Source organism: Dissoconium aciculare, assembly GCF_010015565.1.
Source record: "Dissoconium aciculare CBS 342.82 unplaced genomic scaffold K489scaffold_5, whole genome shotgun sequence".
NCBI classification, from domain to species: Eukaryota; Fungi; Ascomycota; class Dothideomycetes; order Mycosphaerellales; family Dissoconiaceae; genus Dissoconium; species Dissoconium aciculare.
The window spans coordinates 922,059-948,355 of record NW_022984955.1 but is presented as its reverse complement, the minus strand read 5'-3'; the positions used below and the strand labels follow the sequence as shown (position 1 = coordinate 948,355).

Here is a 26,297-nt window from a genome sequence, read left to right as displayed (position 1 = left end):
TCTTGTTTCAACATGCGTGGACGACTACTGTTGTTCTTGCTAGAAAAACACGTGACCGCTGTCGCAAGATGTCGGTTGATTAGAACCGATTGTAGAGAGAGTCGCTTCGTCCGCATGTAAAATACCTGATGTGCGACCATGGCAGAACCTCATCGACATTGCTTTTCACATGCAACATGCAACCTGATCAAGTTCATGTGCGTAAAATTTTGAGCTCGGAGGGACAGTGCGCTTGACATGATACATTCCTTTATCCTTTACTCATACGCCGTCATCATGCTTTGAATACATTGGTCTTAGAACGCTGTCAAAGCTGCTCATTTCAAGTCTCAGGCTCTTCCTCCTTCTTCGCAAGGCCGTGCTCCTTCAGGAGTGTGTCAATCTCGTCAGCATCCCACAAATGATGGTAGATGCTTCCTGACGCTGTCCTTCCCACGGTTGCGAACTCGATCTTCTCACTTGATAGCTTGGTGCTATCCATGGTCTTGGAGAGCACCTTGACAGCAAGCTCGCATGCCTGCTTGAGGTTGCATTCCTCATTGTAATCCTGTTTGAGGAGAGATTGTGCGCTCGCATTGTTGGCACCGACGCTTGTCGCCTTCCAGCCTGTGTAATTTCCACTGGGGTTGGATTGGTAGAGCTGGAACTGTCTCTGCTTGTCAAATCCTGCATAGATGAAAGACACACCGAACGGTCGCAGACCACCATGTTGCGTGTATCCTTGCTTGAGATCGCACAACCTCCGTACCAGCTGTTCACATGGGATGTCTGCGTTGTATGTGAGAAGGTAGCGCTGGGCGGCTTGACGGGCGTAGTTGATCAGGATGTTGGCATCGGCGGTCATGCCTGCTACTGCGCAGATCATGTTGCTATGTTCCCGTCAGCACGCTTCACCTCCAACGCATAGCAAACAACCAGATTTACTCACTCATTGAGAATGTAAAGCTTCTCAGCGCTAGTGTCCTGCTCCAGCAGCTTGCTTGTGACCTTTCGCTCTGCTGCCAGGACGATGCCATCTGTTGCTAAAATTCCCAAGGCTGTACCAGCATGTGAAATGGCTTCGAGCGCATACTCGACTTGGTACAGACGTCCCTCAGGCGAGAAGATGGTCGTGCGACTGAATGGTCGCTATTAGTACGCTGGACTATACGTATTGCATCATATATGTTGCTGATTACCTATCGTATCGGCGAGACATTTTCTGGAGGCGAGATTGGGCGAAATATGAGGTCAGGTGCTCTTTTATCGAGCAAAATCGTCGTGGCTCGTTGCAATGGTCGAATGGTCGAAAAGAAGAAATGTGGTGATGATGGAGGCGTTGGCTGCGCAGTACCACTTTAGGCGACGAGCTCCAACGCGTCCCCGACGCCAAGCCAAATTGAACTTTTGATGGCACGCCAGCAAAGGCTTCTGATCAGTTTGAGTGTATAAATATCTTCACAAATTTACGATGGAGACGCCATCCAAAAGACAACGAACACATTCTCCGGCATCCAGATTAGAAAATACGTCGCATACTCGCAGAAACCATGCCAATGCCGGTGGGCGAGATCAACAGCGACCTTACGATCGGCGCGATGCGACAGATCGACCACATTCCAAACATGTTCTTCCCGGTTACGAGCCATGGATTTTGATCAAGACAAAGCTGCGCCGACAATTCGTGCACAATACTGAAACGAAACAGAGTTCGTGGCATGTCCCAGCAGCCGTTGTACCAGGTGTGGTAGCATTTGGACAAAGGGAGCGAGAACGGAAAGAGGAGCGCGGAAACGCCAGTCAACCACAACCCCAGATCAAATCGACACACCAGTCCGGCAAAATATATGAGCCTCGCGCCGCGAACGACGCGGAAAGCAGGGCCCGACGTCGCAGGAGCGAAAGCTTGCAGCGTGAGGATGAGGCAGCAATGCTGGCAGAGCTTGCTGCTCAAACGGAAGTGGTCGATGATCAGGATCCTCGTCTATCGGAGAATGCAATAGACAGGACCAATGCGAAAGTTGCCTATGATAGCGAAGGTTCTTACGACGAGATCGAGGTTACGGATTCTGAATTTGAGGACGATGAAGATCAAGCTCAGACATCAGCGCCCGGCGGAGACGCAGAACAAAAGAACGATCTTGACAATAATGATGATGACGCACCCGTGGAATTTGGAGAAGATGACATCGCGTACCAGCTTGCAGCAATGGGCGAGGATTATGGTCTCGATCCCGGTGAATATGGTAGTCCAGGTGAAAATTGGGAAGAAGGAGACGAAGGTTTGCCTTTGAGCGAGGAGGATGCTGCAAATCTGTTCCGCGACCTACTCGACGATTACCGAATTAGTCCATTTACACCGTGGGATAATTTGATTGCAGATCAATCAGAAACGAGCATCATGAACGACGACCGATATATAGTGCTGCCCAACATGCGGGCACGGCGAGAAGTGTGGGATGCATGGACGAAGGACAAAGCAGCTCAGATACAGAAAGATCGGCAGGCCATGAACAAATTGGACCCCAGGATACCATATCTAGCCTTTCTGGACTCCAAGGCTACATCGAAATTATACTGGCCAGAGTTTAAGCGCAAATATAAGCGCGAAGCGGAATTAAACGATCGCAAAATGAGCGACAAAGATCGCGAAAAGTTATACAGAGACCACGTCAATCGTCTGAAATTACCGGAATCAGCACGCAAAGCTGATCTTATGACACTACTGAAGAGCGTACCAGTCAAGGAATTCAACCGAGATACGACGATCGATGCGTTGCCGCAAAAGGTGCTATCACATCTCCATTTCATAAGTTTGCCTTCCTCAACAAGGAATCTGGTCATCGAATCCCACATACGGAAGTTGCCGCCTGCGCCCACGGACAGCGATATGACGGACGAACAGAGACTTGAAGACGAACGAAGACGGGAAGACAGGCGGCATCGCGAGCAAGCTCTAGCAGAGCGTGAGCGCAAAGTTGAAGAGCAACGGAGAGTGATAGAAAGACAGGAGGCGCGAGCCAGAAGAGATCTTCGTGAGGAGGAACGCGAGCTTGAAAGCGCCATGGCAGTAGGCAAACAGGGGCTTGACTCTCAGCTTCGTGAGACCCATCTAGAAGCTGCAAAAGCAGGACCAGAATCGTGAGCGATCCTCGCCTCTGCCACATCGGAACCATTCGTTCGTCTCATGTCTCACTCGTCACACGCCTCCCTATTGGTTCCATTGTCACGCATCTCTATAGGCCTTTCCCAGAGCCGTCAATTTGCCTTCGTCGTCCAACATCCTGGCCCACTTGCCCACTGTACCTGTGTTTCTCATCGGACCAAACCATGCGTACCGCTCTACCCAATCCAGTGTATCGAGATATCTGACACTTTCTTGTGCGAAGTTCTCAACATGGTCCTGAGCGAGTGGACTCTGCTCGTTCCAATTTGTGCACGCGTACTCCGTGATCCACACCGGCTTGCCCGGTCCCAGTTGATGATGCCTGCTTAACGCCGTGATCAGAAAAGTATCTCATAAGTTTCAGAGTCGATTCGTAGTGCATGCAGAAAGATGGGATCGATCGGGTGACGACTCACGTGCTCCAAATGTAATCATAGAACTGTCCCAGCGTCTCTCCATACCAATGAATGCAATAGAAATCAAAATCAGACCCAGCGGCCTGGATTCGTGACATGAAATCTTTCAGCCAACCCACCGCATGCGGCGCCGAGGAGATACCCGGGCTGCCACACCGGATGCCAGCCTTGCGCAGCGGCTCCATGCAGCGCACCCATTCGGCAGCGGCCAGTTCGGCGGACATATTGGACTGATCGGGCAGTTCGGGCTCGTTGAAGCCGAGAAGCCCGGTGGCGCCAGCACCCTGGACTTTCCCGCTCAGTTCGTCGATAGCGACGTGGTTCCACTGCATGGGAACGAACTCGAGCGATTGGGCACCCTGGGTGGGATTGGGCGACCAGTTGTCTGTGCGTGTGCCGTCAGTCAAAAGTTCACTTGCGCGGGATCCAATCTTTACGGTGTGGTTAACGGACAGAGCCAGGATACTTTGGAGCCAGGTTTGGTGAAGACAAAGACTGGGTCGGTGTTCTCGTTAGGCCAGCAGAGGCCTCGCTTGGAATGAGCAGACATCTTTTATTCTAGTCGGCCCTTCTTGTTTTGCCTGTCAAGATACTTTGGGATTGGCTGATGATTCATGAAGATGGGCGGCATGGATGTCGTCGTAATCAATTAAAGAGGGCTCCAAGCGGAATCGCAATGCTCAACGCCGAACAAAATGACACAGACGCATGGCACAGCGAAATATGAAGGATCCGCACCCGAGAGGCCTATGAAGCGTTCGATTGGCATATGTCGACTACCTGGGTAGGCATTCCTGATGACTTGGCAAGATTCACCGGCGGTTCCATTGACCAAGCTGGTCAAGCTGCACGACGTCTCGAGGACAGGCAAATCATACATGTACCACACGGATTACTACATCATGACTTCATGCACGCAGGCTGATGGGCAACATGTACATCATAAATGAAAACGGTAGATAGAACGATATGCAATTTTATTTGTGCTTCTATCATGGGGCATCTCGTGTCGTTAGATTTTTAATGCTCGTAAACATGGTATCGCCGCAGTCGTGTCAAATGCAGGAAAAGTAGATCTGCCACATGAAAAGGGTGAAGCAATTGTATGACATCTTCGCCCAAATGCAGAATTCCAAGCGATCGCAGTGTCCGCTGGAAAAGCGCAAATTAAGCTTCCCATTTCTTCATCTCTGGACGACTTTGCCGCCCAACCATGGTTATTGATTGCCGGACCAGCTGTTGGAGAAATCTGATATCGGAAAGTCTTGATCAAGGTTGTATGCGCCCGTGAAGACGTCATTCATCAGGGGCATGGAGCCGTCTGTCCATGGCTGCGATGTCATGGCCGTAGATTCATCTGTGGTGAAATCAATGGGAGCGGAAGTGCGATCATCGGCTGGCAAACCATCACCGAAACGCTTCATGGCCATAAAGGCTAGATCACCTGGACTGGGCACACTTCCAAACGTGGTCGTGACATCAATGTCAGGAAATAGTCGTTTGATCACATCCTCATTGGGGGCGCTGCCCGGGCCAATCGAGTGAGATTGCGGACGCCCGGTCGGCAGGGTACCACGATGGGCAGTGTTGGTCATGGTTGGTGTTGGCCACGAGTCGCCGTTTGCAACGTTGAAGATATGCATCGGAGACTTTGCTTTATTGGCATCGAAACTCTGCTCGGGCGCATCATCCAATTGCTGCCAATTTTCGGAGAACGCTGTTGTGAAGTCAGTGTTTCCGAAGAAGTTCGGCGGCAAGCTGCGTCGGTTGACATTATTGCCATCCGCCGTAGCATCGTTCAGATCAAAGTCCTCGGCGATGCTGGGCATTGTGAAATTGTACATGTCGTCTGTGGGAGGAATTTCATCAATGTCGGACTGTGTGCAAGATGAGCCAGCAGTGAGGGCGGGCTGGACAAGAGTGCTGGCATCGAATGTGGTCGCCCATGCGCCAAATGGATTGTTGTTGGGAAAGACGAGAGAGTCGCTCGATGGGAAGGTGGACCAGGGGTCTTGGCTGTCCACGCCCGATGACGGATCAAACATAGGAAATGCGTTCGACTCGATGGAATCCACACTTTGATTAGTTTGGACGAGGCCGAGCGCGTTCAAATCGATGTTTGAGAAGTTCGCACCCAGGGAGCCACTGCGACTCGTCTCTCGTACCGTCGGAGAATGCTGCTCAGATTTGAAGGCATTTGAATCTATATTTGTAGACATCGAGAATGGTGCGTGGGGGATGTTTAAGTTGGTGTTCAGGCTGAGGCTGTCCACTGAACGTCGCGCCGCAGAGGGTAGAGTGTGGTCGGTTGTGGATCGCGAAAGCGGCATCTTATATGGCATTCCAGTCTCGTGTGCTGCATTGTTCTTGCGATGCACAGGTTTGTGATGGCCGTTTGCGAAGACTGTTATGGAACCATCGGACCTGGTTGACTCGAGTCGAGGCTTCTGCACGGCCGGTCCGTGAGGAATGTCGTCAAGGAGCATGTCGTTGGTTTCCTTCTTGAGGAGCGAGCACGTGCACTTGCCACCGTGGTGGCAGCAACAACCTTGTTCCTCAGCCACAGCTACCAGATGCCCGGCATCTTTGTCGTGATTCAAAACTTCGTGAAGACCGGCCTTGGCACGTTCCTCTGCCTCACGAAGATGTATGCATTTCTCCTTTGGGTGATGGACCTTCTCCGTCTCGCCGCAATCGCACTTCACATGCGCAGATCGCTTCTTGCGCTCAAGTCGACAATGATGACACTGAGTGACCGGACGACCCTTCTTGGGCACCAAAGTGAGTTCTCTGTCGGTATGGTTGCAACCGCTGACACGATGTCCCTTCAAGCAAGAGCTGCAGGCCCATTTAGAGCCATCAGCCTTGACCACCATGATGATTGATTTGATAATTTGTACTCTTGCTTTACAGATGTAATGAATATGTCGCCGTGAACAAGTCCCCTTACACGAATTGATCTTTGAATGATGTGTCACCTGGAGTGCCACTTCCGTTCAAAGTCGGCTGGAACGTCAGGATCGAAGATGAATGTCGAGTGCTGAACCAGTTACACAAGTTTGAAACGTTCCCGGGTCGTTATTTTTGAATTTAAACTGCTCGTCTTGTGAATACTGTGAAACACCTGGCGATCTCTATAAGTCCATCTTGTACATAGACTTTGAAGATCTTCGCAGTGTAAAGTATGGAAAAAGCGACGCGGAAAGGCCCTGGCAACACCACCAAGCGGCGGTGGCCGTGAATGGCCGAACCGAACAAGTCGCGTGGGAACGATCAAAATCGACGAGAAAGACTGCGAAGCCTGGTGATTGCGAGTGAAGGAGGTAGAGGAGAGGTGAAGCTGAGAAAGTGAGGAAGATGGAAGCCGCGGCGACAGGGTACGGGCCTTGGCAGATGACCTGGGTAAAGTGAGGAAGTGCCCTTGAGACCTTAAGCTGACCACACACGCCTCCGCTCACATCCTTCCTTCTGGATACTCTAATAAATGCATCCACCTGGGCAGTGTTATGCATACTTGCTATGCTTTCAACGACAGCTAAGCTATTACGCACAATGCGTGACCAGCCGGGAGTTCTGGACCGGCATTTACTGCTACACGATGGCTCATGATTTCTCATCGTGGGTGCGTCGAAATGATGGCTGGTAAGCTGGCTGGCCGCTGCACCGCTGGCCATCGCGTTTTCGCAGACTACCTAGGTACTCCAGTATGGCGCAAAACATGCTGGACCGAAACTCTCCATGCACGTCCAGCTAAGACGTGGGCACGCAGACACGATCTACCTCTAACGGTATATTGGCGGAGGGGCACACAGGGAAAGCAGAAAAGAAGACTTGAGCGAGCCATGGGAAACGGCATGACTGGCGTGTGGGAAAGGGGACCGATTGCTTGCCCCTCACCCTCCGTTCTTCACGCCCACGACACCAGCGCGAATTTGGTGATTGTTATGCTTTCCTCCTTGCGCTTCGCTCTGAAGCAGCAAGCGTCGCATCATGTACTCTGCATCACACGTGCATCCCATCCGCGACCAAGAGGTTGTCAAGTGGAGAGGGCAGAGTGGAGTTTCGTGGGGCCATCTGCCAGTATCCCATCCAATATGTCGTGGAAGAAATGCTTCACCACTGCAAGTAGTCCACTCGACAAGGAAACAGCCACACACCTAGGTAGTCTTGAGAAACATTGATAAGTGTGATGGGCCTGTAGCGCTGGACAATGGAACAATCGGTGGGATTGGACAAGACGTGTATGCACGCGCCCCCAGCGTCAATCCATCATTCATCACCACCTGCACCACCTGAACCTGGTGGGAGGAGTGTGCGAGCGCATGTGGAAAACGGTTCTCGCAGCTGTCGAACAGATCGTCGTGCGCACCTGAAGCGCTATTCCCTTGTGGTCGTAGGCCGACAACTGCGACATCGTCTCCAACCGCGACAAACCTGCCTAGGTAGGCACGCACGCAGTGGCACGGCGACGTTGTGCAGCTTTGGTCACTTCGGTGGTCCACGTCCCGAACAGGTCGTTAGGCCCATCACGCCCGATTCCCTGGAAGTCTTGTTTTTCCGCTAACAAATGTCCGGCGGTTTGATGGGCCGCTATTGGGCGATTGATCCCCCACGGGCTTAAATTTCCCCTCGTCGTGCCGTTGTATTCGTTCGTTCCATTCGTATTTTGATGACAATTCTCAAGCGTATCTGCTTAACGGCATGCAGTAATAAGCTCCTGTTCATCTAAACGGGCATGCTCATGCTTCGCACCGTCGGGAGGCTGTGCAGTATTCACACACCACTTAACAAGATCTGCTCTTACATCTTGAGGTACCAACAGAATTGGACTCCTTTGGCGATCCGAACTTTGTCACCGCCGTATGCCCACGCGGCGCGTGTCTGTGAGCACGCTTGCGCAATTGGGCATGTCCACGCAGGGTGCAGCGAGAGAAAGTGCCTCACCCTTCTATTGCGCAAGCCACCAGTCACCCTGTGCAGGTCCTTTCTTTCCTGTCCCGCGCACATCGAAGAACATGCGACAGTGCATTCGATATGAGCGCTGGCGATGAATACACTGCACATTCGTGATTCCGTTGTTTGGATTGAGAGGATCTACGACTGAAGACCACGCCGCCTATTCGGTCATGGTTCCACCAGAACGGAACGACCTGTAGACCGGATCATTGTGGACGACCACTTTGTTTTGACTAACAGCCTTCACTACGAACATTCAAGGATGATGCTCTCATTTCGCAACCTCATACCTAATGGAAACGGTCAATTCGAAGCATCATGACACCAAGCGCATTTCGCGACTCGCGCGCGCACTGGTCTCCGCTAGCCAAATCACCCTCCGTTTCTCGTGGCCTAACAAAGTCCAACACGCGCTTTGCATCATCATCCTAATTTTCGTGCCAAATGTGAGATTGACAGGTTGCCGGTGATCCGACTTCGCTGCGGGGCGTCCACCACCATCGTCACTTGTCGTAGCACACGTATGTTGTAGAATTGTCCTAATGGCTGAGCTATGGACATCGTGCAAATGCTACGTAGTCAAGCCTTCACGACATCGGTCAGATGCATAGTATGCCCGACGATCGACTGTCGGTCTGACGAGTGCCCTCTGGCAAGGTGTACGGAATGACCATCTGCCGGAGACGAAACTGTGCAATAGCCATAAAATGTCCTGCATAACATGCCCTCTAGCTGCCAGGTCATAGCCAGCCCTGCCAGCAAGCACTCCTACCAGCAAGAGTGTATGGCATCCATGACCGTGTAGTTACTGGATTCCGCCTGTGCTCACTCACATCGATATCGATAATCTGTGCCTGCACTGCTTGAGGTAAAAGGTAGCGGTACTGCTAGACTCTCAAATTTGGCCTGCGCACGCCGCCGCGACAGCTCAATTGTCGTAGCAGATTCATCATCAAGCGGCGTGCAATCGCGCCACATTGTCGATCAATTTCATGCAAGCAGCTGTTCGATATCGGCCAATCGGCTTTGTCGTTGGTTGTCTCGTTTGCCGCCCTTTTCGGAGAATGCTAAATTCTGTCATTCGGATCAGCTGGATAATTCGCACTGGCTTTGGCACTTGAATGCACTTACCATAAGCGCTCTCTTGTGCTTTTGGATCTCCAGTGTCTTTTCCTCGATACTTTCATTGATCACTAGGCGGAACACACGAATCTCCTTCTTCTGTCCTAAGTGGTGGACACGATCAACTGCTTGGTCTTCGATGGCTGGGGCCCTGAGCAGTGTTAGCATATTTCCATCTGTCCATGATCTTACTGCCACTTACCACCATGTGTCCGATAGGATAATTTGATTTGCCGCAGTCAGATTAAGGCCTACTGCACATACGCCGAGAGAGGCTAGCATGACGGTCGTCGCGGGATCCTCTTCCAACGCCGTTAGAGCTCGGTCACGCTCCATCGCGGGCATCGTGCCATCCAACCTGCAGAATTTGTAGCCTTCTTTCTTCAGTCTGGCCTCAATGATGTTGAGGAAGCTGGTCCACTGAGAGAAAATTATCGTTTTGCCATCGCTCGATTTGCTCGCAGCAAGGATTTTGACGATGGCATCGAGCTTGCTACTTGAGCCATCAAGATCATTCTCATCAGTCTTGACGTCTTCATCTCCACAGTCATGCTTTGGCGAGACCAAGCAATTTTCGTCTTTCAGTTCGGCACGGCACATAGGACATCTGTGTTGCCGATCAATCACCTGAGCGATACAGGATCGCCCGAAAAAGTGACCACAATTCGTGATAACAGGGTCATGGAGCGTCTCGAGGCAAATGGCGCAATCCTCTTGCAATTCGATTTGAATCTGCAACACATCCCTCAACGCCTTCACATTTTCTGTGGACAATTCCACGGCCTTATGAGAATCTAGCTGTGTCAACAGACTTGTGACGCGTTCCGAGCAGAGTTGCCAATGGTTGCAGCATTGTCGCATCCTTAGCAGAATTTCCAACAGGTGATGATACGTGTCACCGGCCTTGCCATCTGGAGCTCCTCTTCGCTCCTCGTACGCTTCGAGCATTCCTTTCGCTTCAGTTGCAAGTGCATCGTACTTCTTCCGTTCCTTTGGTGCAAAGTCAATACGTTGTATGTATTCATGCAAAGCGGGAAGTCGCAAATCAATGAACTCCATGTCTTTGCGACGGCGAAGGGTGAATGCTTTCATGATCGCCTTGAGCAGGAAGACGCCGCTCTCGTCGCCCGCCTTCAATGGGCGGACGAGAGCGCTGTTGAATACTTCGAGCGTTTCCAATCCGCCATTTATGCCAATGAATCGCAGCAAAGAGTAAAGGTCCTTTAGCGAGTTGATAATGGGCGTTCCGGTGAGGACCCAGTGAGATTTGGCCATGACGGCCGTTACGGCTGCGGCACCCTTTGATTGAGGATTGAGTACTATATGGCCCTCATCAAGTACGATACGCCGCCACTCAAGACTGTACAGGCCACTCTTCCGTAGCTCACTCGTGGGCTTCTGGTTGCCCTTTCCACGGGGCATGTAGTCGATTGCTAGTGTTTGGTAAGTCGTGATGACCACGTCGTATTTTCTGAAGTCGGCAGCTGACATGTCGACTCGTCCCGCTCCATGATAAGTATACACATTCAGTGCGTGCTTCTCGTGAACGTGATGCGATATCTGGCCAGACCAGTTTGACATGACTGAAAGTGGAGAAACAACTAGAGTGGGACCTCGTCCAGAGTCCTTGGTGTCGGCAACCATGAGTGCGATTATTTCCAGCGTCTTGCCCAAACCCATGTCGTCCGCCAAGATGCCCCCAGAGGCAAGCTTTGGGCTCGACTGTGTCGAGTGATTCGTTGCCAGATTCGTGTACAGTTTCTTACCGCTGCTCTCGCGCGACCAGAGTTGCACCGAGTTTTCTGGTCCATGAGCCGTGATTTCTGGATTCTCATGATCGATGAGCCACTGCAGGGCTTGTAACTGATAGGGTAGCATTTCGGTCTTGATTCCTTCCGGTTTAGCAGCCAGAGGCATGTCTTCGAGATCAGATTCTTTGACCCCATAGGCATCGCTATTGCGTTCAGCTCTTTGGACGTCAAAGCGTTCTGAGCTCTCTATGATGTCTTCCATCATCGAATTAGCTGCGTCTCCGTCTTCCATCGGCCGAGACTTCCATTTGCTGGAACCACCTGCAGCCTGCTGTCTGGCCGTCTTCAAACGTTGCTTTTCTGCGGCTTTGATGGCCTTTACAGACAGCTTATCGGCGTTCATACGTTCCATCAATTCTTGGCCAGCTTGAGATGTTGGGTCGGGACCAAACATCTGAACCGTCAACGGGCAGTCATAGGTACCCATACGGCCTGCGAGCGTTGCAACCAAGTTGAGCCTATCTCATGGATCAGCACTGCGCGGAATTGAAACGAGCGCGATTGATTCCAATTTACCATCCATTGTCGATGTATTTGGCTAGCTTCGCAGCGCTTTGTCGGGGAATATGACCTATCTGTACTGCACTGACGTTGTCGACACGTATTGCGTTGCTTCACCTCTCAGTATCAGCTAAGGAATATCAAGCCAAGATCAAATCGAACAAACCCATCGTATGGATTTCCTGGCTCACGACGCAGCACAACATGTTCGTTTGGATTGGCATTGCCTTTGTAGTGGCTGACACCAACGATTTTGATGGGAAGATCGCCGTAATGTTGCCATTGATCACTTCCGTGAGCTACCTCCTGCGACGAGATTATAAGTTCGTTGACATCAGCACTATCATCTGCGAGCCAACTTTGCCTTTCGGCCTCAGTGTGCTGCGAAGAGCTAGACTCGGGAAGGATATCTGGGCCGCCTCGATAACTTGAGGGCGGCGTCGAAGAGTTCACTGATGCTCGCCTGCTCGATGCATCGTCATTATTTGAGTGTCGTGCTGTCTTGCTCCCCCTATTGCCATCGGTTTGTGACTCGTCGTCAGCACCCATTATATCGACTTCTACACGCGGACGCTTGCTGGTAACCGGCGAGTGTTTCGCCATGGCGTTGGTGGGTCCCTGTTCTCCACGGATCAATCGATCAAGGAAGAAGCTAAAATTTGAATCGTTCAATGCTGCTGCATCGCTTCGTTTGGTACAGTCCGGAAGTATTGTGGTTGCCCAATGCCTTCCTGACATCCATAGGTCCCTGGCACGCATTAGATCAAAATTTGGTGACCGCGTCATATGACGTAGGCAGCCAACGTCTCGCTCACGATAACACGTGACTTCACAATTCACATTGAACCCTTTCCTCTCCAAGCATAACCTTCGTGTGCAAAAACCGCCCTCCCAGCGGTCAGCCGCCGGGGAAGCCAGGCGTTGATGGAGAAGGAAGAATTGTTAATCCGCGCCGACGACGTACGGCCTAGACATTCAACTACTGTGTTGAATCTATTCTCGTCTTGTATAATGCAAAGCTGTGATATCTCAAAAGATATGTTTGGTCGCACAGTTTGTAGACATCGAGGTGAGCCTCACACTCGAGACGACTGAACTGCTTGTTGGCAGTAGCAAGGTTAGATCGCTTGCATGCCACTAGTTGTGTGACCTTGGCTGTGCAAAAGCTCGCCATCATGTCCGCAACCTCGTTGCGGCGGCATTCATATTCTCAATCGCGAGCCATTCTGCTGCTGCTGCTGCTGCTGCTGGACTGCACAAGATAGTGAACACTGTCTTCCTGTTCAGAGTCATCGTCGAAGCCGGTAAAAGCACTGCGGCAGCCAACAATGGTGTCGCCCAGCACACATGGCGCGTCGTACCCATCGCCGAAACAGACCCAAGTTCTTCCATTCTACCAACAAGTTGATCAGCAAGACCCATCGGCACAGCAGTACCAGGAAATCGCTGGCGATGACCGAACTGCTTCTGGCTCTTCCGCAATGGCGGACGATCTGGTGCGGGAAGTGCCTGATGACCCTCAACTGCGTGCGAACCTGGCCAGCATGATGGGCAATTTTGGGAACTTTGGAGCCTTATCCAACCACATGAATGAGCACGCGGGCGCTGTGAATCCATCGGTGACAGCTGAAAGCCCTGTCGCATATGCGCAAGTCACTGACGTGGTCCACGAATCGCCACAATCTCCAGACAAAGCCCGCGACAAGCGCACGAAAGTAAGCCGTGCGTGTGATGACTGTCGTCGTAAGAAGATTAGGTGTGATGCGGTTGACGAGTCAGGCTCTATCGCATGCTCGAACTGTGTAAGAACGGGAGTGAGATGTGCCTTCAGTCGTCAGCCTTTGAAAAGAGGTCCGAGCAAAGGTTACATCAGGGATCTTGCAGACCGGCTTAACAGCCTCGAACAACAAGTCCATCCATCCAGTCTGCAACGTGAAAATAGAAATGATCCCCAGCAGATCCAGCAGCTCCCGTTGGCCGTCGTTGACGATCTTCATGGCTACTTGTCTGATGGCCGGCTTCCTCACGAGCCGCAAGCTGGTGATAAGCGAAGCCATGATGTAGCGGAAGCGCTTCACGCATTCCAGTCACATAACAACATGGGTACACATCCGCTTGCAGCACAAAATATAAACCTGTCTCTCCAGGCACAGCCCTCCAACCAACCATTCTGGCGGTCAGGCAGTAATGATGGCAGATTCGACACTGTCGGCATGGCCTTCGATGCCGAGCCTCCAATACCTGTGGCAAGCTTCGACTGGAACGAGAGCGTCATCGACGAATATTACCGTTTGATTCATCAGACTTTCCCATTACTTCCAAACAGCAAGAATCGACTACGGCAGCGTCTTGGCATCTGTCCAGCGTCATTGAGAGAGGCATTTCTCGTTGCTTTGGACTGTCTCATGCGAACATTCCCGACCACCACTCTTCCTCCAAATGCGGGCTACCCACAGGTACTCAAACGTGCTGCAGAACTGCTCGCGAAGTATCCCTTTGATAACCCTAGTTCTCACACGAATGCCAGTAATTTGCTTTATTTGCAAACACTACTCCTCATGGCGCTTGAGAGCGACAATCATGGCCCTGCGACGATCCGTGGCCAGGCTGGGCCCAGCCGAGCCGAGTGGCTCGGTAGGGCTGCGGGCGTTGCAGGGCAATTGGAGATCAATGCTATGAAGAGCACCTCTCACTCGGTTATGGAGGGCGATCGTGACTCCGAAGAACGCCTGGCGCGGCGAGTCTGGTGGGTACTATTTATTCTCGATCGGTGGCACGCGTCCTCTACAGCCGACCTACTCAAGTTGCCAGAGAATAGTGTGGTCCTTTTACCAGAAGATCAAATCCTCTTAGGAGAGTCTACGTACCATCTTGCTCGGTTATCGTTCATCATTGGTCACTTGGCGGCGATACTGACCACAACGAAGACCCCATCAACCGACGTGATGGCACCTTCAAATCCTGCTTCATCATTGCTCGGCCTGACGCTTGCAGGTGAAATTGATCGATTCAGGGAATCAGTCGAGTCAGTCTGGGGATCGTTAAATCTTGTACATCTCAGCTATCACCACTGCCATTTGCTTATCAAGCGTCTCAATCCGACAACAGAGCCTAGTGAGCTTGTCGGGCATGCCGTCAAGGTCGCAACAGTGCTGAACAGTCGCCTCACACCCGTGACGCCTCTCAATCATCATTTTGGTGCGCTCGCTGCCATGACGCTTTGTGAACTATGTGATGTAGCCGAGACAAGGGCAGAAGCAATGAGAGGTCTGGATCAGATGATAGAGTGCTTAGGAGAGGGTCGCGGATTGGCTGGCCGATTGGAAAGCGAGGGTTGGGATGGTGCGGTTCGAGAGCTAGTCAAGTCCAAGAAAGAGAGAATGATGCAGCACAGCGGTGGTCTGCAGCATCTTGCTGACGCTGCAGTTGGTGGCCAGCGAGCTAATTTTGAACCGACCATGTTGACAAGATACGGCTATCTAACATCCCTCGGGCAGGGGGTCTTCGCTAGACACAATCTTCAATGACAATTATGACTTTCTTCACACGCCACAGATATAAAATTTGAAATGAGGTTTCACTTTGGTAGTCGTCTGAATGCAAATCGCCTGTGGCTACAATGATCCTTATCGAAACAGTGCCTCATCCATAATCTGTCAGGCAGGTATTTGCCGCAGGTTCACAAACATGCAATTTTCGCGATTCCCGGATTTCTGTCGTCAAACGAGATGCAGCTACAGGGCAGCTCCAAGTAGGAGCTGTACTAGGCACCTGGGCAGGCTCTAATGCCAGTTATGATGAGAAGTCTATTTGGCAACAAATACCGTGAGAGCGAACACTACAGAAATATTCTTGTCTCTTCTTATTGAGCTTTGTTGAACTCCACAATGTCGTTAGACTTTGGTCTTCGAAATGTCCATGTTCTCATTACAGGCGCGTCAGGTGGCATTGGTCTTGAAGCCGTGCGCACATTTCTCCAAGTCGGAGCTCGAGTGACCGCTCATTACAACACGAATATCGGCGAGCTGGCTTCATTATCAGATGTTGTCAGTCTCAAGGCCGACGTGCGTAATGCCGCAGACGTGGAAAGGCTATTTGACGAGGCCGCGAAGCAACAAGGCGGTCCTGTGAGCTGTCTTATCGTGGTACGTGTGGAATGATGAGAAAGCAAGGTCGCTGCTAAATACCGACTTTTCAGAATCATGGAGTGTTTGCGACCAATGACGCGTACGTTATTTTCTCATGTCGCATAGTTGCCAGCTGACCTCTGAAGCAGGCACATTGCGGATATGGAGATTGATCAATGGGTTAGAGCGCTTGAGCTTGTAAACACATAAAACACGCTGACAACCTTTGGACTAGGCGAACACACTCGCAGTAAATTTGACAGGATCATTCATTCTTAGCAAGGCCTATCTACGAGCCTTGCGCTCCGCATCTGACAATGCGAAAGACACAGCAAGCATTATTTTCATAGGCTCGACGGCTGGCAAATTTGGAGAAGCGGGCCATGGCGACTACGCTGCATCGAAAGCAGCATTGATGTACGGACTCGTTCCTACATTGAAGAACGAGATCGTGTCTATTGCACCAAAGGCGCGTGTGAACAGTATAAACCCGGGTGTGTCCTCGCGAAGCTCTCTCTGACTAGGACCTTACTGATAACCTGCTCAGGCTGGGTCGCTACACCAATGGCCACAAGCCTGTTGAACGATAAGAGCATTATGGAAAAGGCGTTGGCGACAACACCGTTGCAGAAAATGGCCAAGCCGGAAGACGTTGCACGGCAGATCGTCGTGGTTGCGTCGCCAACGCTCAGCGGCCACGTCTCGGGCGTTTCCTTGATGTGTGATGGTGGAATGGAAGGACGACTGCTGTTTCCGCCGACATCAGCATGATGGAGTGCCGGCTTTAAAGTGCCCATGTACAATTTGATCTCTGCTCCCAGCGCAGTGGAGAGGTGTCGCTTGGGCTAGGATCGATTTCACTTGAAGCCAACTCCTCACAATTCATGATCGGCCGCATCAAACTTTCTTCGGCTTGTTCGTGTTTTGCAATCATTTTCATTTCATTGGCGAAGCTGCTTCATGAAGCTGGTGACTCTACTTGTTCAGCCCATGACTTTCCGTTTGACGCTTCAGGCAATGTGTTGATCTCAAGAGTTGTTGCCGAGGCCGCTGGTTTCTCATTCGCCTTGGATACAGGCGGCGCAAGAGCTGGGAAATCTTCTTGCTTGGGAGGCATTGGCGCTTCAGGTAGACCACCACGCCCACCGCGCCCCGGTCCTCGATCCTTGCCTCTATTTGCTGCTTTGGGATCCCGGTACATATACTCTCGCCCGTCACTATAATTGTCTTTGTCACCTGGAGGCTCGCAGTCAGTAAGATGGCACGACAACATGAACGTTTAAGGACTGCAGTTGCTAACCTCCAAAGCCCCGGCGCGCATCAGGCCTTGCGTCTACTTCTTCCTTTTCTGCATCCCATTCCCGTCCGGTCATCGCTTTGAGTTTCCGCTGCCTGTTCTTTTCTCGCTCACCCATCATCTGCTGCCGATCGCGCCGCTCTTCTTTTCGCTTCAGCTCCGCAACCTGCTTCGCCTGTTGTTCTCGTTCCGCAAATGCGGCCGCGTCAGCCTCCGCCCGAGCATGCGCAGCCGCCGCCGACGCATTTTTGATCTGCATGCTGGCCAATTTTTCTGCAAGTTCTTCTTCCGTTAGCTTCGGCTTCTTCACACCACCCGTCGCCTGACGATCCCCTCGAACTGCGAATGTTGTTTCTTTGCGAGGACCGGAAGGCGCACTCTCGGGTGCATTGGTCTGCGCCTGGACTTGCGCCGGAGTGCGCGCGTCTCCGTTGGCCGCACCACGCGAAGCCTGGCCTCTTCCACGACCACGACCTCGACCTCGCGAGCTCTCTCCGTGGCCTCTGATCTCAGGAGAGGCCGTCTGTTGCGGTTGAGAAGCAGATGTTGGCGCGACCTGCTCCGTCACTGGTTCTGGGATTGGTGTGAAATCGTCGTTGAACAAATCCTCGTCTGAACGGAGGCGCATGGCCTCATCGGCTGGGATGATATCATCGAAGAGATCATCTTGCTGAGGACCGGTCTGCGCGAATGACTCGCTCGGAGGTATCGAATAGGTTGGCTGAGGCGGATCTGCCCACTGCGATTTCTCCATATCGAGGTCGGAACCTTTGGGTGCTATGGTCGTTGCGGAATAAATAGGAGTAAGTTTGTTATCGTTAGATGAATATCCAAAGGCAGATTATTTTCATGCGAGGAATCTATCAATACTGGCAAGGTTTCGATGAGCACGCGTGATACGAGTCGCGAAACCATTAAATGCTCCCAAATTCTCCCGAAGCTTGCATAACGTGCACAAAGAAGCTCTATCAGATGATGATTGTGCAACTCTAAGCTTGATTGTACAGCCACAGTCGCCCTGTGAAACAGTCTCGTTTTCGCCGGCTGACGTCACAGTATCGCAGATTACGCCACATCAACGCGAGCAGGTTCTCGTAGTATCGGAGTACCGAATGACACGAAATATATAAAGATATTCCACATCATCGACAAATGATATCAATCGTTCTGCATATTTCCATCATTTACCGACCATCAGTATGTCCAACCAATCGTCAAATTCATTCTCCAGCTCTGTAAGCTACACGAGCTCTAGCACTAGCAACAACAATGGCGAGACCACAGGATATCGCTCCAGCCACACAACTCTGGCTACGCCTTCTGGTACTACCGTTACTTCATCCTCTCAGAATTACGGTGGACCCGCTGTGACTGAGACTCGTCATTTCGACTCACAAGGCCGCGCCGTCGAGTCCAGCGGAAACTCCAGCGGACGTGTCATCGAAGATTTTAGCAAGGAAGAGCAAGCCAAGCGCGATGCTGAATATGAGGAGAGGATTGAGGAAGAGTAAGTTTAATCGACTGACCTGTCACGATCATTTGATTCTCGCGCATTCTAACAGTGTGACAGATATGCCAAACGTGAGGGTGGTGCGTAGAAGTGTTTCTCCCCCTGTTCGGCCGCGGATTGAGCTCTGCAATAAGGAAACATTCGACTTTGGCTTTTTAACGAAAATCTCGGGACAACTGAAGTAGTCTATTTGATCTCAATCTAGCTTGCAACATCACTCTTGTCGTTGAAATCAAGTAGGAAAGGCTCTGTACGATATTTCACATACGCCGGTCGTGACAGGCTCTGCCCGGCGACATCGATGTCTGTCTTGATATCGTCGATCAAGCTCTCCTTGCTGACGTAGTCGTACTCGGGCCGGATGAATCCCAGAATAATGACGTTCATGTGACTTTCGTAGAAGTCGGTCTCGAAATCATGCATAATGTGCACCTCGATACTGCGAACAGTGTTCTTGTAGTATGGGTTCCATCCAATAGACATGACCATTGGGAACACTGCGCCGCGAGTCTGTGTCTGGCTATCGGCTTTGTCGTCTTTCAATAGGACGCTCTTCATGTTTTCGTAGATCTTCTCGGTCATGAGTTTATACTTAGAGTCTGGGCCATAGGCACTCTGCTCAATGGCTTTCGAAGGCGACAGACCCGCCCATCCATAGTAAATTCCGGATTCGATCTCGTCATGTCCTCCAACAGAGAGTCCGGATAAAGGAATGTTGGCCGTAGGTATTCCCAGCTGAAAGTTATACCATCAGTAAGACGGTCAACAACATGGATGTTCAACTGCGTTCATAAGATATTGCGATAACGAGTCTTGGGGATTCCGCCGCAACGTGCTTTGCAAAGGCAGCGAACAGAAGTTCCCAATGCTTGAGCTTGTATCGATGGAATGTAAGGTCTTGATGTATGAATCTTTCCGAGCCAAGGCAAGAATGCGGGTTGCTGAACTGACCTCGTTGCTGCCACGGCCAAATCCTTTGATAACTTTGCCGTTCAAACGGAGTGGGAACGGCGCAGCGGGGCCATCGTCTGGTCCCGCAACCGGATCGCGTGGTCCGTCGGGTCGCATCGTGCAATGATCGGTTCGCTGCCAAGTTTGCGAACCACGAATGAGCGGTATAGACTGAGGGAAAGAATGTGTATTGTATAATAATACCTAATTATTGACAATCAGCGGAACCTTCCAGGGCTATGTTGACGTAGACGGCGATCGGTAGCTTGTAATAATGAACGTCTACAGTGTTGCTAGATTAGTCTCGGCACGTGACTAGCACCATCACCACACGTATGAAGATCGTCACGACACAAACGCCATAGGGTCTCCCTGATACCAATGCCATGAATTCAGACTCACAATGCATATGCGATTTGCGATAGTAACTTTCGAAATGACGATGGATATCAACATCATACAGCCCATAACTTTTCCCATTGCCTCGCCCATTCAATACTCCCGATGATCGTATGCCCGAAATGATGCAATCGACAAGCTGGATCGCCCAGCAAAATGCAGTAAGAAGGAAACAAATATGCCCGGGCGTTTGCCATTGAAAGATACCATTAACCCCAAATTACGTGAACTATCACGGACAGAAGCCGCTGTCTCGAATGCCGGTAACGCACTTCAATTGCTGGTGATTGGAAGAAACTACGTGGGTTGTCAGTCATGAAAATGTCACAAAACTTGCAGGTGAAAAACTCACGTTGAGAACAATCAACAGCGGCATATTGAAGGTATCGCGCTTGACCGTCCAGCACAATGAGCAGTCAATTCTGCCCTCCTTCCCTCCTAGCGCCTTCATCCCAGATTCGCCTTTGATATGATTGTCTGCCTTTCCATTCGATGAATGCCTTCGCATGTGGCTGTCATCGCCAATGTGGGACAGAGAACTTGCGAGATGATCCTCTTTCGTCCGGTATTTGAGGAGGGTACAGGTTTCTCCTACGACTGAGCTTCGTGACGCGCCGAACGCGATCTCGGCAAAATCGCCGTAAAAGTCAACCACACTCTCGGCATCCATCAGCTCCGCGAGGAACACTGGTTGGATCTTTTTCTCAACTTCTGCGTTCACCGTTCGCGGTGTAATCGACCCTCTTGATCTAGCTTCAATTTCGGCATCAGAAAGGGTCTCACCCGTGTTGACGTTGAGATTGGGCTCATGCCCAAGCAATACATCCTTCTGCCAATCGGTCATGAGGGTGAACTCCTTACTGACGACTGCAACTTCACCCGTCCGGCGACAGACGATCGTTGGAGTTGAGGTCTGGGTGATGATCTCTTTATATTCATATATCGCGCGCTGGAATGCTTGTTCAGTGAAGACAAGATCATGCTGGGTGAGGGTTTTGTTGCAAGCGATGAATGAAGGCCTGACAGTGGCCAGAGCTTTCGCGATGAGAATGAGTTTGTGCTGGTCGAAGCGCTTCCTCATGAATTCAGTCATGGCGTGAAAGGCGTTGGTATAGTCGTACGGCTTCTTAACAGATTCATACACGGATGAGGTGTCACGCTTCCGCTTTCGCGCAGAATCTATACTAGGGTCGCCCGAGGGAAACGGTGCCCTGCGTGCTTTCTGGTGCGACAATCGCAGAAGCTCCTGCTCACGCTGCTCTGGGAGTATTGCGGAAGTATCGGGCGATCCGCTATGGTTTCCTGAACTGTCCTGATTTTGCGACTTAGGACTCGAGGCCGTCAAAGATGGAGGATGTTCGCAGATGGCGAAAGCATCCGAAGCATGGTTGTGCAGCGCCCAGACGTTATTTGAGCTGTTCTGGCGAGAGCCCATGGAAGGGATATGCTGCCAATTGGAAGCATAGCCATTATTATAGCCGAAGTTCGTAGAGAATCCGGAGGAGCGATCGAATCCCATGTTCGAGCTCGTTTGACCCATGGGGTTAAGGGCATCCAAGTCATTGGTATCGATAGCGCTGGACGTGATATGTCCGAGCATGCCGAATTCGAGGGCTCCGTAGGTGTTGCCAAAATTGAGTTCGGCCATATTCAGTCTAAAGTCGTAATAATTGGGATCACTCGGGTCGAGATAAGCGTGATCGAACGTGGGATTCGCGGAGAGGCGCGGATGATCTAGACCAATTTCGTGGCTGGGAGTGACTTGCGTTCCTGATACCGAAGAATAGCGATTCGGCGTCTCGATGTGTTGATGACTCGCGAAGTCAGTAATCATACTGCTCGTATCCAGCATGGGAGGTCCAATAGGACCTTGTCGTGGCGCTGGTCCGTAACGAGGATAGCTTTGGTGGGTGTTGGATGGAAAGTAATTATTGTGCTGCGAAGAGTTTCCGTTGTGTTGGGTAGATGGAGATGGTCTTGGGATATTTGGACCACCATGCGTTCCGTTGGAATGATAGGAGCCTTGGAAACCAGGGACTAAGGCCTCCGCCGGCGCATCGTGGAGATACTTGGCTTTCTTGCGAACGCCATCGTGACATTGATCCTGTAGGCCACGTTTTACGCATCGTAGGCAGGGTCGCTCATCGCCTGTGAAAATTTTCAGCATTCAATACCATGTGAAGGTGACGGTGAACTTACCACACGTTAAATGTGCTCTCTGGCAGGCGAAGCATGCTCTGCGAGCCTTCTTGCGCCTAGGTCTTGATGGGTCTTTGGCATTGGCCCGGGCGACAGCGCCAGCTTCGCCGTCCATTTGGTGAGGGGATTTGTCGTCTGCGGAGTCCTGATCTAATTTGTCCCCACACATCGTACTGTGTTCATGATCGGTGCCAGTTTCCGAGGAAGGAGACGCATCATCCGCGACCGGCGCCATCGTATTTATATATGTGCGAGCTCCACGAGCTCCCTCCAAACGCGTCTGGGGTGTGCTCCCTATCCGAACGAATTGAGCTCAGGATTGGTTCAATGCTCAATTCGGACTCTTATTTCAGCCGCCTACCCGTACTCGCCAAAGTACGTTCCACCTCAACGGGTCCACAGATCCAAGATCCAAAGGAGAGGGATGTAGCGTAGTGCCGGGTACCGCAATCCTCAAGAGTACTGCGAGAACTCCGGAGCGAAAGGGCAAGGATGATGCTGTGTTACAGCACCACCACAAGTCTGCTCACGGTAAAATTGGGGGCCGAAGTTATCCGTTGTCTTTCCAGCACGTTGGTGAACCGGTGAGCACTAGTTTGACAAGATGATAGAAGCCCACAAGGCTTGTTATATGCGAATGGTGTGATATGATCCGATGATAGTACCTCAATCAGGCACAAGAAGATGTGAAGCAATCGTTCTTAGTATGACTATTAGTGGTGGCGCGTGGCTCTCTGAGGGCATTGGACAGTCCAGAGTGAGGTCTGAGACTTGTTGCTGCCGTTTGTTGCTGCCGGTACTCATTGCACCGTCTTGAACATCATGCTGACGAATCGTACGTTGTCGAAATTGATTGTGAAAGCGGATAGCAGTAGTCGTCGGCGCCCCAGACCGATGTCGTATGAACGAGTTCTGGTGTCTGTCTGAATCAAGGTGACACAGCCAAGGACGCCTTGCACTGTAGCGGGGAATTTCTGTGCATCCAGAGATGTCGCGCGCCGCAAATAGCTCAAGGGAGAGGCAATCAAAGGAAACGGGATGAAGTAAAGACGTGATATCCATGGAGCACCTGTTCCTGAGAGTGGTGGTAGGTTTTTTTCCTCTGCTTCCACTAAGACTCCATGTTTGCAAGCCCCGCGCAGGCCTAGGCACATGATCGGAGGCATTTGTTGCTGTTTCGCGTCATCCTCGGGTAAACGCACCCGGCGAACACCACCTCGTCAATCTGCTGCTAATTAGGGCAAACCTGCTTGTAATTCAATTCACATCCCCCTGCTGCTGGCTGTTGCTGCTGCCGCAACTGTCTTTGTAAGGTTCCCTGTCTCCATCCCGTGATGGTAATACATGTTTGCATTGCTATGATCGACATCACGACCTGATCGCCCTGTGATGAGAGTGGTCTACGGCCGGGAGCTCCTAAGGTGTCTTCTCCGATGGACACCGCACACGTTCCGTCAACCATTCTCGTGCTACTATTCTCGTTTCTCATTACAAGCCTCAAGATGATATCGAGACTGGTCCCAGGAGAGAGGAAGACGGAGGGAGGGAGATATGCTCGAGTAGAGTGAACAGTGCGCATACAGTCAGTCAGCCGGCGTCTGGGCATTTCACACGCGTCATGGCCAATTAAACAAACGTCTCGTGACTGTTCGCGAGTGGAGTTCCACGATGTGCTAAATTCGATGCTGGGAAATATCGATTGGATGTGGATACATGCGCCCGTCGCCGTGCATGAATTGCAGTTACATGCATGCTACAATTTTCTGTTTGTCACGCTTCCTGCAGCACTGAAGATATTGGTGAGAGAGTCCCAGGGTGTTTGACTAGCCCAGACGTATATTGCGTGCCGTAATCCATATGAGGTGCGGGCATGCCTGAGCATAATCTGCTCAATTCTCATTCGTCCGCAGTAGACGCCGACTGCCGACACCGGCATCGCGTCGAACGGCTTGAGACCGGCTCGTGGGCGCGTTTCCCTTGAGACCTTTATGAAGCCTACGGTATTTCGCAAAGCGCCGAGGCACAGCAAGACAATGATGATTGACCGTGCGGACTGTGTGTCGCAACACTGTACGGAGGCGGCGGTATGGTTCAGGAATCCGAGTGCGTTCGTCGTACGGTCTTGTTGCAACCGAAGGTACATTTTTGACCACACAAGAGCCGTCCACACAATCGCCCAACGACCTCTTTATTACAGCAGGCCATTATGCTGTGGCCACAATTGCGACAACCAGAATGCACTATCGCCTCACAGGTTGCACGTAATTTGACAGAATCCGATGTCGCTGCCACACTCTTCTTCGTCAGACAATCCTGCAGCCGTTCTCCTGAGTATTCAGACTCCTCATGGAAGCAGTTCCAACGAACGAGTGCATGAACTGGGCAGACCCGGTTTCCAAGCCGTTCCAAGACTGTAGCGGGCCACTTGGGCTGTCTTCAGGGCTCCGGGCCATCGCCAAGCCCTCTGCCACATGGCCAGCTGCCCACGCGACAACTGCACGTCACGACTGCATCGCGAAAGAACTTCGGGCAACTTCGGAATCCTTTTGCGGTCTCGACAAGACTGAACTCATCCTCCAAATCAGATAGCCATGCGCACAAGTCCTGGGTTCATGTCGGGTGATTTCTTCCGCATCAAAGGACAATTCTCCTCGTCAATCGTGGGAGTCGTCGCCAGGATCCTGGGACGATTTGGCCCCAATCCAAAGCATTATACACGATTTCATGTTCGTGCCGTGCTAATTCCACTTTTGTACAATGTAAAATTGATGAATGTGGGATGTTTGATGGTAAAGGGTCGAAGTCGAGTCAATTACCAGGCGTCTGCGACGTCGTCGCTGCAAACAGAGACACCAGTGTATCACAAAGCTAGCCCACAATGCCTTGCCATAGTGAATCTCAGTATCAGCAATTATGATACAACTTCTTTCGATGCTACACGAGATACGCGGCGTCAGATGATGAGTCTGCTGCAAAACCATCGCTTTGTTTCAAGGCCACGTGGTAGCACTGCAGAGATGCAGATGCTGTGCGAGCGCAGCATCAGCTGGCCGTGGTACAAGCGAGCTCTGCATCCTGATTTCAGCATGCACAAGGAATTCATCACACAACAACACTTTCAGATAAATGGTGGCGATCTGGCGGTATTGGTGGCCGCCGGTCAGTCTCGCCACGATCCGGAAATTTAACATTGCGCACGATAATCATTGCAATGTCACTTTGAAAATTATTCTGAAATGATGTTCGGATCACGACGGATTCCATCTACGAGAACTCTTTCTTGGTGGTAATGACAGGGCTCCCGTGTGGAGGAGGTCTCTCACCGTACCCACATGGGCAAGGGTAGGTGCCTCGTGGGTCTCTCGCAGGCGAGCCCATCTGGCTCCACCGACAATCATTGATCTCACCACGTATGGGTGAGATGTCACTTTTGAGGCCCCCATTCATCACCCGGAAAGATCCTCCGGATATGATGCTCCTTGGCATGATCATTTGTACTGACATGAACCTCAGATTGCGACCTGACACGGTATCACTGGCCGTCGTAGCTTCAATCGGGATTCGTGATACTTCGACACATGCTATTGTTGGCTACAATGCCATCAAATTGTCTCTCCTTTTGCGAGAGGCCTCTGCTCCTGAGGAGTTTCCCCCCGAAGACATCGAAAAGCTACGCACATCGCAATCTCCTTGCCCATAGGAATATTGTCGTTACAATCGTAAGTGCTTGCCCTCGAGAATCGAAACGGAATTCGCGAGAATGTATAATCAGTTTGCAAGGTGGCTCCTCCACGTAAAACACTACGAGTGATTCACATGGATGATCTCACTAAGACCCCAATCTCATAGCAGCTTGTGAAGAC

The 26,297-nt window shown here is 51.3% G+C and overlaps 15 protein-coding genes across 15 annotated transcripts; 7 read left to right on the top strand and 8 right to left on the bottom strand.

Moving 5' to 3' along the window:
- Nucleotides 1-322: 322 nt before the first annotated feature.
- On the bottom strand, nucleotides 323-1,198 carry K489DRAFT_409417 (proteasome core particle subunit alpha 3; the record flags this gene model as incomplete). Its single annotated transcript, XM_033607578.1, has 3 exons — nucleotides 323-869; nucleotides 929-1,117; nucleotides 1,179-1,198. 3 exons carry the CDS (start codon nucleotides 1,196-1,198, stop codon nucleotides 323-325), a joined length of 756 nt encoding a protein of 251 aa, XP_033460630.1.
- A 230-nt stretch (nucleotides 1,199-1,428) lies between these two features.
- K489DRAFT_379589 (uncharacterized protein) lies at nucleotides 1,429-3,466 on the top strand. The gene has a single exon (XM_033604689.1). The coding sequence runs from the start codon at nucleotides 1,451-1,453 to the stop codon at nucleotides 3,122-3,124; it is 1,674 nt and encodes a 557-aa protein (XP_033460629.1). The 5' UTR covers nucleotides 1,429-1,450; the 3' UTR covers nucleotides 3,125-3,466.
- K489DRAFT_379588 (glycoside hydrolase family 128 protein) lies at nucleotides 2,781-4,342 on the bottom strand. Its single transcript, XM_033604688.1, has 3 exons — nucleotides 4,015-4,342; nucleotides 3,562-3,946; nucleotides 2,781-3,467 (listed from the first exon to the last, which is right to left on the bottom strand). The coding sequence occupies exons 1-3, from the start codon at nucleotides 4,109-4,111 to the stop codon at nucleotides 3,206-3,208; spliced, it is 744 nt and encodes a 247-aa protein (XP_033460628.1). The 5' UTR covers nucleotides 4,112-4,342; the 3' UTR covers nucleotides 2,781-3,205.
- Nucleotides 4,343-5,282: 940 nt separating this feature from the next.
- Nucleotides 5,283-6,437, bottom strand: K489DRAFT_306010 (copper-fist-domain-containing protein; the record flags this gene model as incomplete). Its single annotated transcript, XM_033600554.1, has 1 exon — nucleotides 5,283-6,437. A coding segment is annotated over one exon (1,155 nt), but the record flags the coding sequence as incomplete, so codon positions are not given.
- Nucleotides 6,438-7,031: 594 nt separating this feature from the next.
- K489DRAFT_200485 (uncharacterized protein) lies at nucleotides 7,032-7,885 on the top strand. Its single transcript, XM_033599597.1, has one exon. It carries the CDS (start codon nucleotides 7,167-7,169, stop codon nucleotides 7,740-7,742), a length of 576 nt encoding a protein of 191 aa, XP_033460626.1. The 5' UTR covers nucleotides 7,032-7,166; the 3' UTR covers nucleotides 7,743-7,885.
- An 820-nt stretch (nucleotides 7,886-8,705) lies between these two features.
- K489DRAFT_200466 (uncharacterized protein) lies at nucleotides 8,706-9,042 on the top strand. The gene has a single exon (XM_033599596.1). It carries the CDS (start codon nucleotides 8,811-8,813, stop codon nucleotides 8,985-8,987), a length of 177 nt encoding a protein of 58 aa, XP_033460625.1. The 5' UTR covers nucleotides 8,706-8,810; the 3' UTR covers nucleotides 8,988-9,042.
- Nucleotides 9,043-9,507: 465 nt separating this feature from the next.
- On the bottom strand, nucleotides 9,508-12,554 carry K489DRAFT_409413 (SNF2 family DNA-dependent ATPase domain-containing protein; the record flags this gene model as incomplete). The annotated part of the gene is made up of 5 exons (XM_033607577.1): nucleotides 9,508-9,591; nucleotides 9,649-9,790; nucleotides 9,842-11,908; nucleotides 11,967-12,062; nucleotides 12,118-12,554. The coding sequence occupies 5 exons, from the start codon at nucleotides 12,552-12,554 to the stop codon at nucleotides 9,508-9,510; spliced, it is 2,826 nt and encodes a 941-aa protein (XP_033460624.1).
- A 420-nt stretch (nucleotides 12,555-12,974) lies between these two features.
- On the top strand, nucleotides 12,975-15,502 carry K489DRAFT_379583 (uncharacterized protein). Its single transcript, XM_033604687.1, has one exon. It carries the CDS (start codon nucleotides 13,280-13,282, stop codon nucleotides 15,476-15,478), a length of 2,199 nt encoding a protein of 732 aa, XP_033460623.1. The 5' UTR covers nucleotides 12,975-13,279; the 3' UTR covers nucleotides 15,479-15,502.
- Nucleotides 15,503-15,838: 336 nt separating this feature from the next.
- Nucleotides 15,839-16,849, top strand: K489DRAFT_369921 (NAD(P)-binding protein; the record flags this gene model as incomplete). The annotated part of the gene is made up of 5 exons (XM_033603089.1): nucleotides 15,839-16,096; nucleotides 16,150-16,178; nucleotides 16,228-16,258; nucleotides 16,314-16,572; nucleotides 16,626-16,849. The coding sequence occupies 5 exons, from the start codon at nucleotides 15,839-15,841 to the stop codon at nucleotides 16,847-16,849; spliced, it is 801 nt and encodes a 266-aa protein (XP_033460622.1).
- Nucleotides 16,850-17,036: 187 nt separating this feature from the next.
- On the bottom strand, nucleotides 17,037-18,129 carry K489DRAFT_409410 (uncharacterized protein; the record flags this gene model as incomplete). Its single annotated transcript, XM_033607576.1, has 2 exons — nucleotides 17,037-17,314; nucleotides 17,379-18,129. 2 exons carry the CDS (start codon nucleotides 18,127-18,129, stop codon nucleotides 17,037-17,039), a joined length of 1,029 nt encoding a protein of 342 aa, XP_033460621.1.
- Nucleotides 18,130-18,574: 445 nt separating this feature from the next.
- Nucleotides 18,575-19,436, top strand: K489DRAFT_379580 (uncharacterized protein; the record flags this gene model as incomplete). The annotated part of the gene is made up of 2 exons (XM_033604686.1): nucleotides 18,575-18,882; nucleotides 18,946-19,436. 2 exons carry the CDS (start codon nucleotides 18,575-18,577, stop codon nucleotides 18,971-18,973), a joined length of 336 nt encoding a protein of 111 aa, XP_033460620.1. The 3' UTR covers nucleotides 18,974-19,436.
- On the bottom strand, nucleotides 18,947-19,966 carry K489DRAFT_379579 (riboflavin kinase). Its single transcript, XM_033604685.1, has one exon. It carries the CDS (start codon nucleotides 19,465-19,467, stop codon nucleotides 19,087-19,089), a length of 381 nt encoding a protein of 126 aa, XP_033460619.1. The 5' UTR covers nucleotides 19,468-19,966; the 3' UTR covers nucleotides 18,947-19,086.
- Nucleotides 19,558-20,087, bottom strand: K489DRAFT_200330 (uncharacterized protein). The gene has a single exon (XM_033599595.1). The coding sequence runs from the start codon at nucleotides 19,951-19,953 to the stop codon at nucleotides 19,648-19,650; it is 306 nt and encodes a 101-aa protein (XP_033460618.1). The 5' UTR covers nucleotides 19,954-20,087; the 3' UTR covers nucleotides 19,558-19,647.
- Nucleotides 20,088-20,548: 461 nt separating this feature from the next.
- On the bottom strand, nucleotides 20,549-22,603 carry K489DRAFT_318043 (uncharacterized protein; the record flags this gene model as incomplete). The annotated part of the gene is made up of 2 exons (XM_033601285.1): nucleotides 20,549-22,383; nucleotides 22,435-22,603. The coding sequence occupies 2 exons, from the start codon at nucleotides 22,601-22,603 to the stop codon at nucleotides 20,549-20,551; spliced, it is 2,004 nt and encodes a 667-aa protein (XP_033460617.1).
- A 2,261-nt stretch (nucleotides 22,604-24,864) lies between these two features.
- K489DRAFT_200275 (uncharacterized protein) lies at nucleotides 24,865-25,734 on the top strand. Its single transcript, XM_033599594.1, has one exon. It carries the CDS (start codon nucleotides 25,026-25,028, stop codon nucleotides 25,620-25,622), a length of 597 nt encoding a protein of 198 aa, XP_033460616.1. The 5' UTR covers nucleotides 24,865-25,025; the 3' UTR covers nucleotides 25,623-25,734.
- The last annotated feature ends 563 nt before the right edge of the window (nucleotides 25,735-26,297 follow it).

Coding starts and splice junctions, on each gene's coding strand:
- K489DRAFT_200330 (XM_033599595.1), bottom strand. CDS start 19,953: ATGCGACCCGACGGACCACGCGATCCGGTTGCGGGACCAGACGATGGC.
- K489DRAFT_200485 (XM_033599597.1), top strand. CDS start 7,167: ATGATTTCTCATCGTGGGTGCGTCGAAATGATGGCTGGTAAGCTGGCT.
- K489DRAFT_200466 (XM_033599596.1), top strand. CDS start 8,811: ATGGAAACGGTCAATTCGAAGCATCATGACACCAAGCGCATTTCGCGA.
- K489DRAFT_379583 (XM_033604687.1), top strand. CDS start 13,280: ATGGTGTCGCCCAGCACACATGGCGCGTCGTACCCATCGCCGAAACAG.
- K489DRAFT_379579 (XM_033604685.1), bottom strand. CDS start 19,467: ATGACCGAGAAGATCTACGAAAACATGAAGAGCGTCCTATTGAAAGAC.
- K489DRAFT_379588 (XM_033604688.1), bottom strand. CDS start 4,111: ATGTCTGCTCATTCCAAGCGAGGCCTCTGCTGGCCTAACGAGAACACC. Junction 3,947..4,014: donor CTCCAAAGTATCCTGGCTCT/GTCCGTTAACCA, acceptor GCACACGCACAG/ACAACTGGTCGCCCAATCCC. Junction 3,468..3,561: donor TATGATTACATTTGGAGCAC/GTGAGTCGTCAC, acceptor GGCGTTAAGCAG/GCATCATCAACTGGGACCGG.
- K489DRAFT_200275 (XM_033599594.1), top strand. CDS start 25,026: ATGCGCACAAGTCCTGGGTTCATGTCGGGTGATTTCTTCCGCATCAAA.
- K489DRAFT_379589 (XM_033604689.1), top strand. CDS start 1,451: ATGGAGACGCCATCCAAAAGACAACGAACACATTCTCCGGCATCCAGA.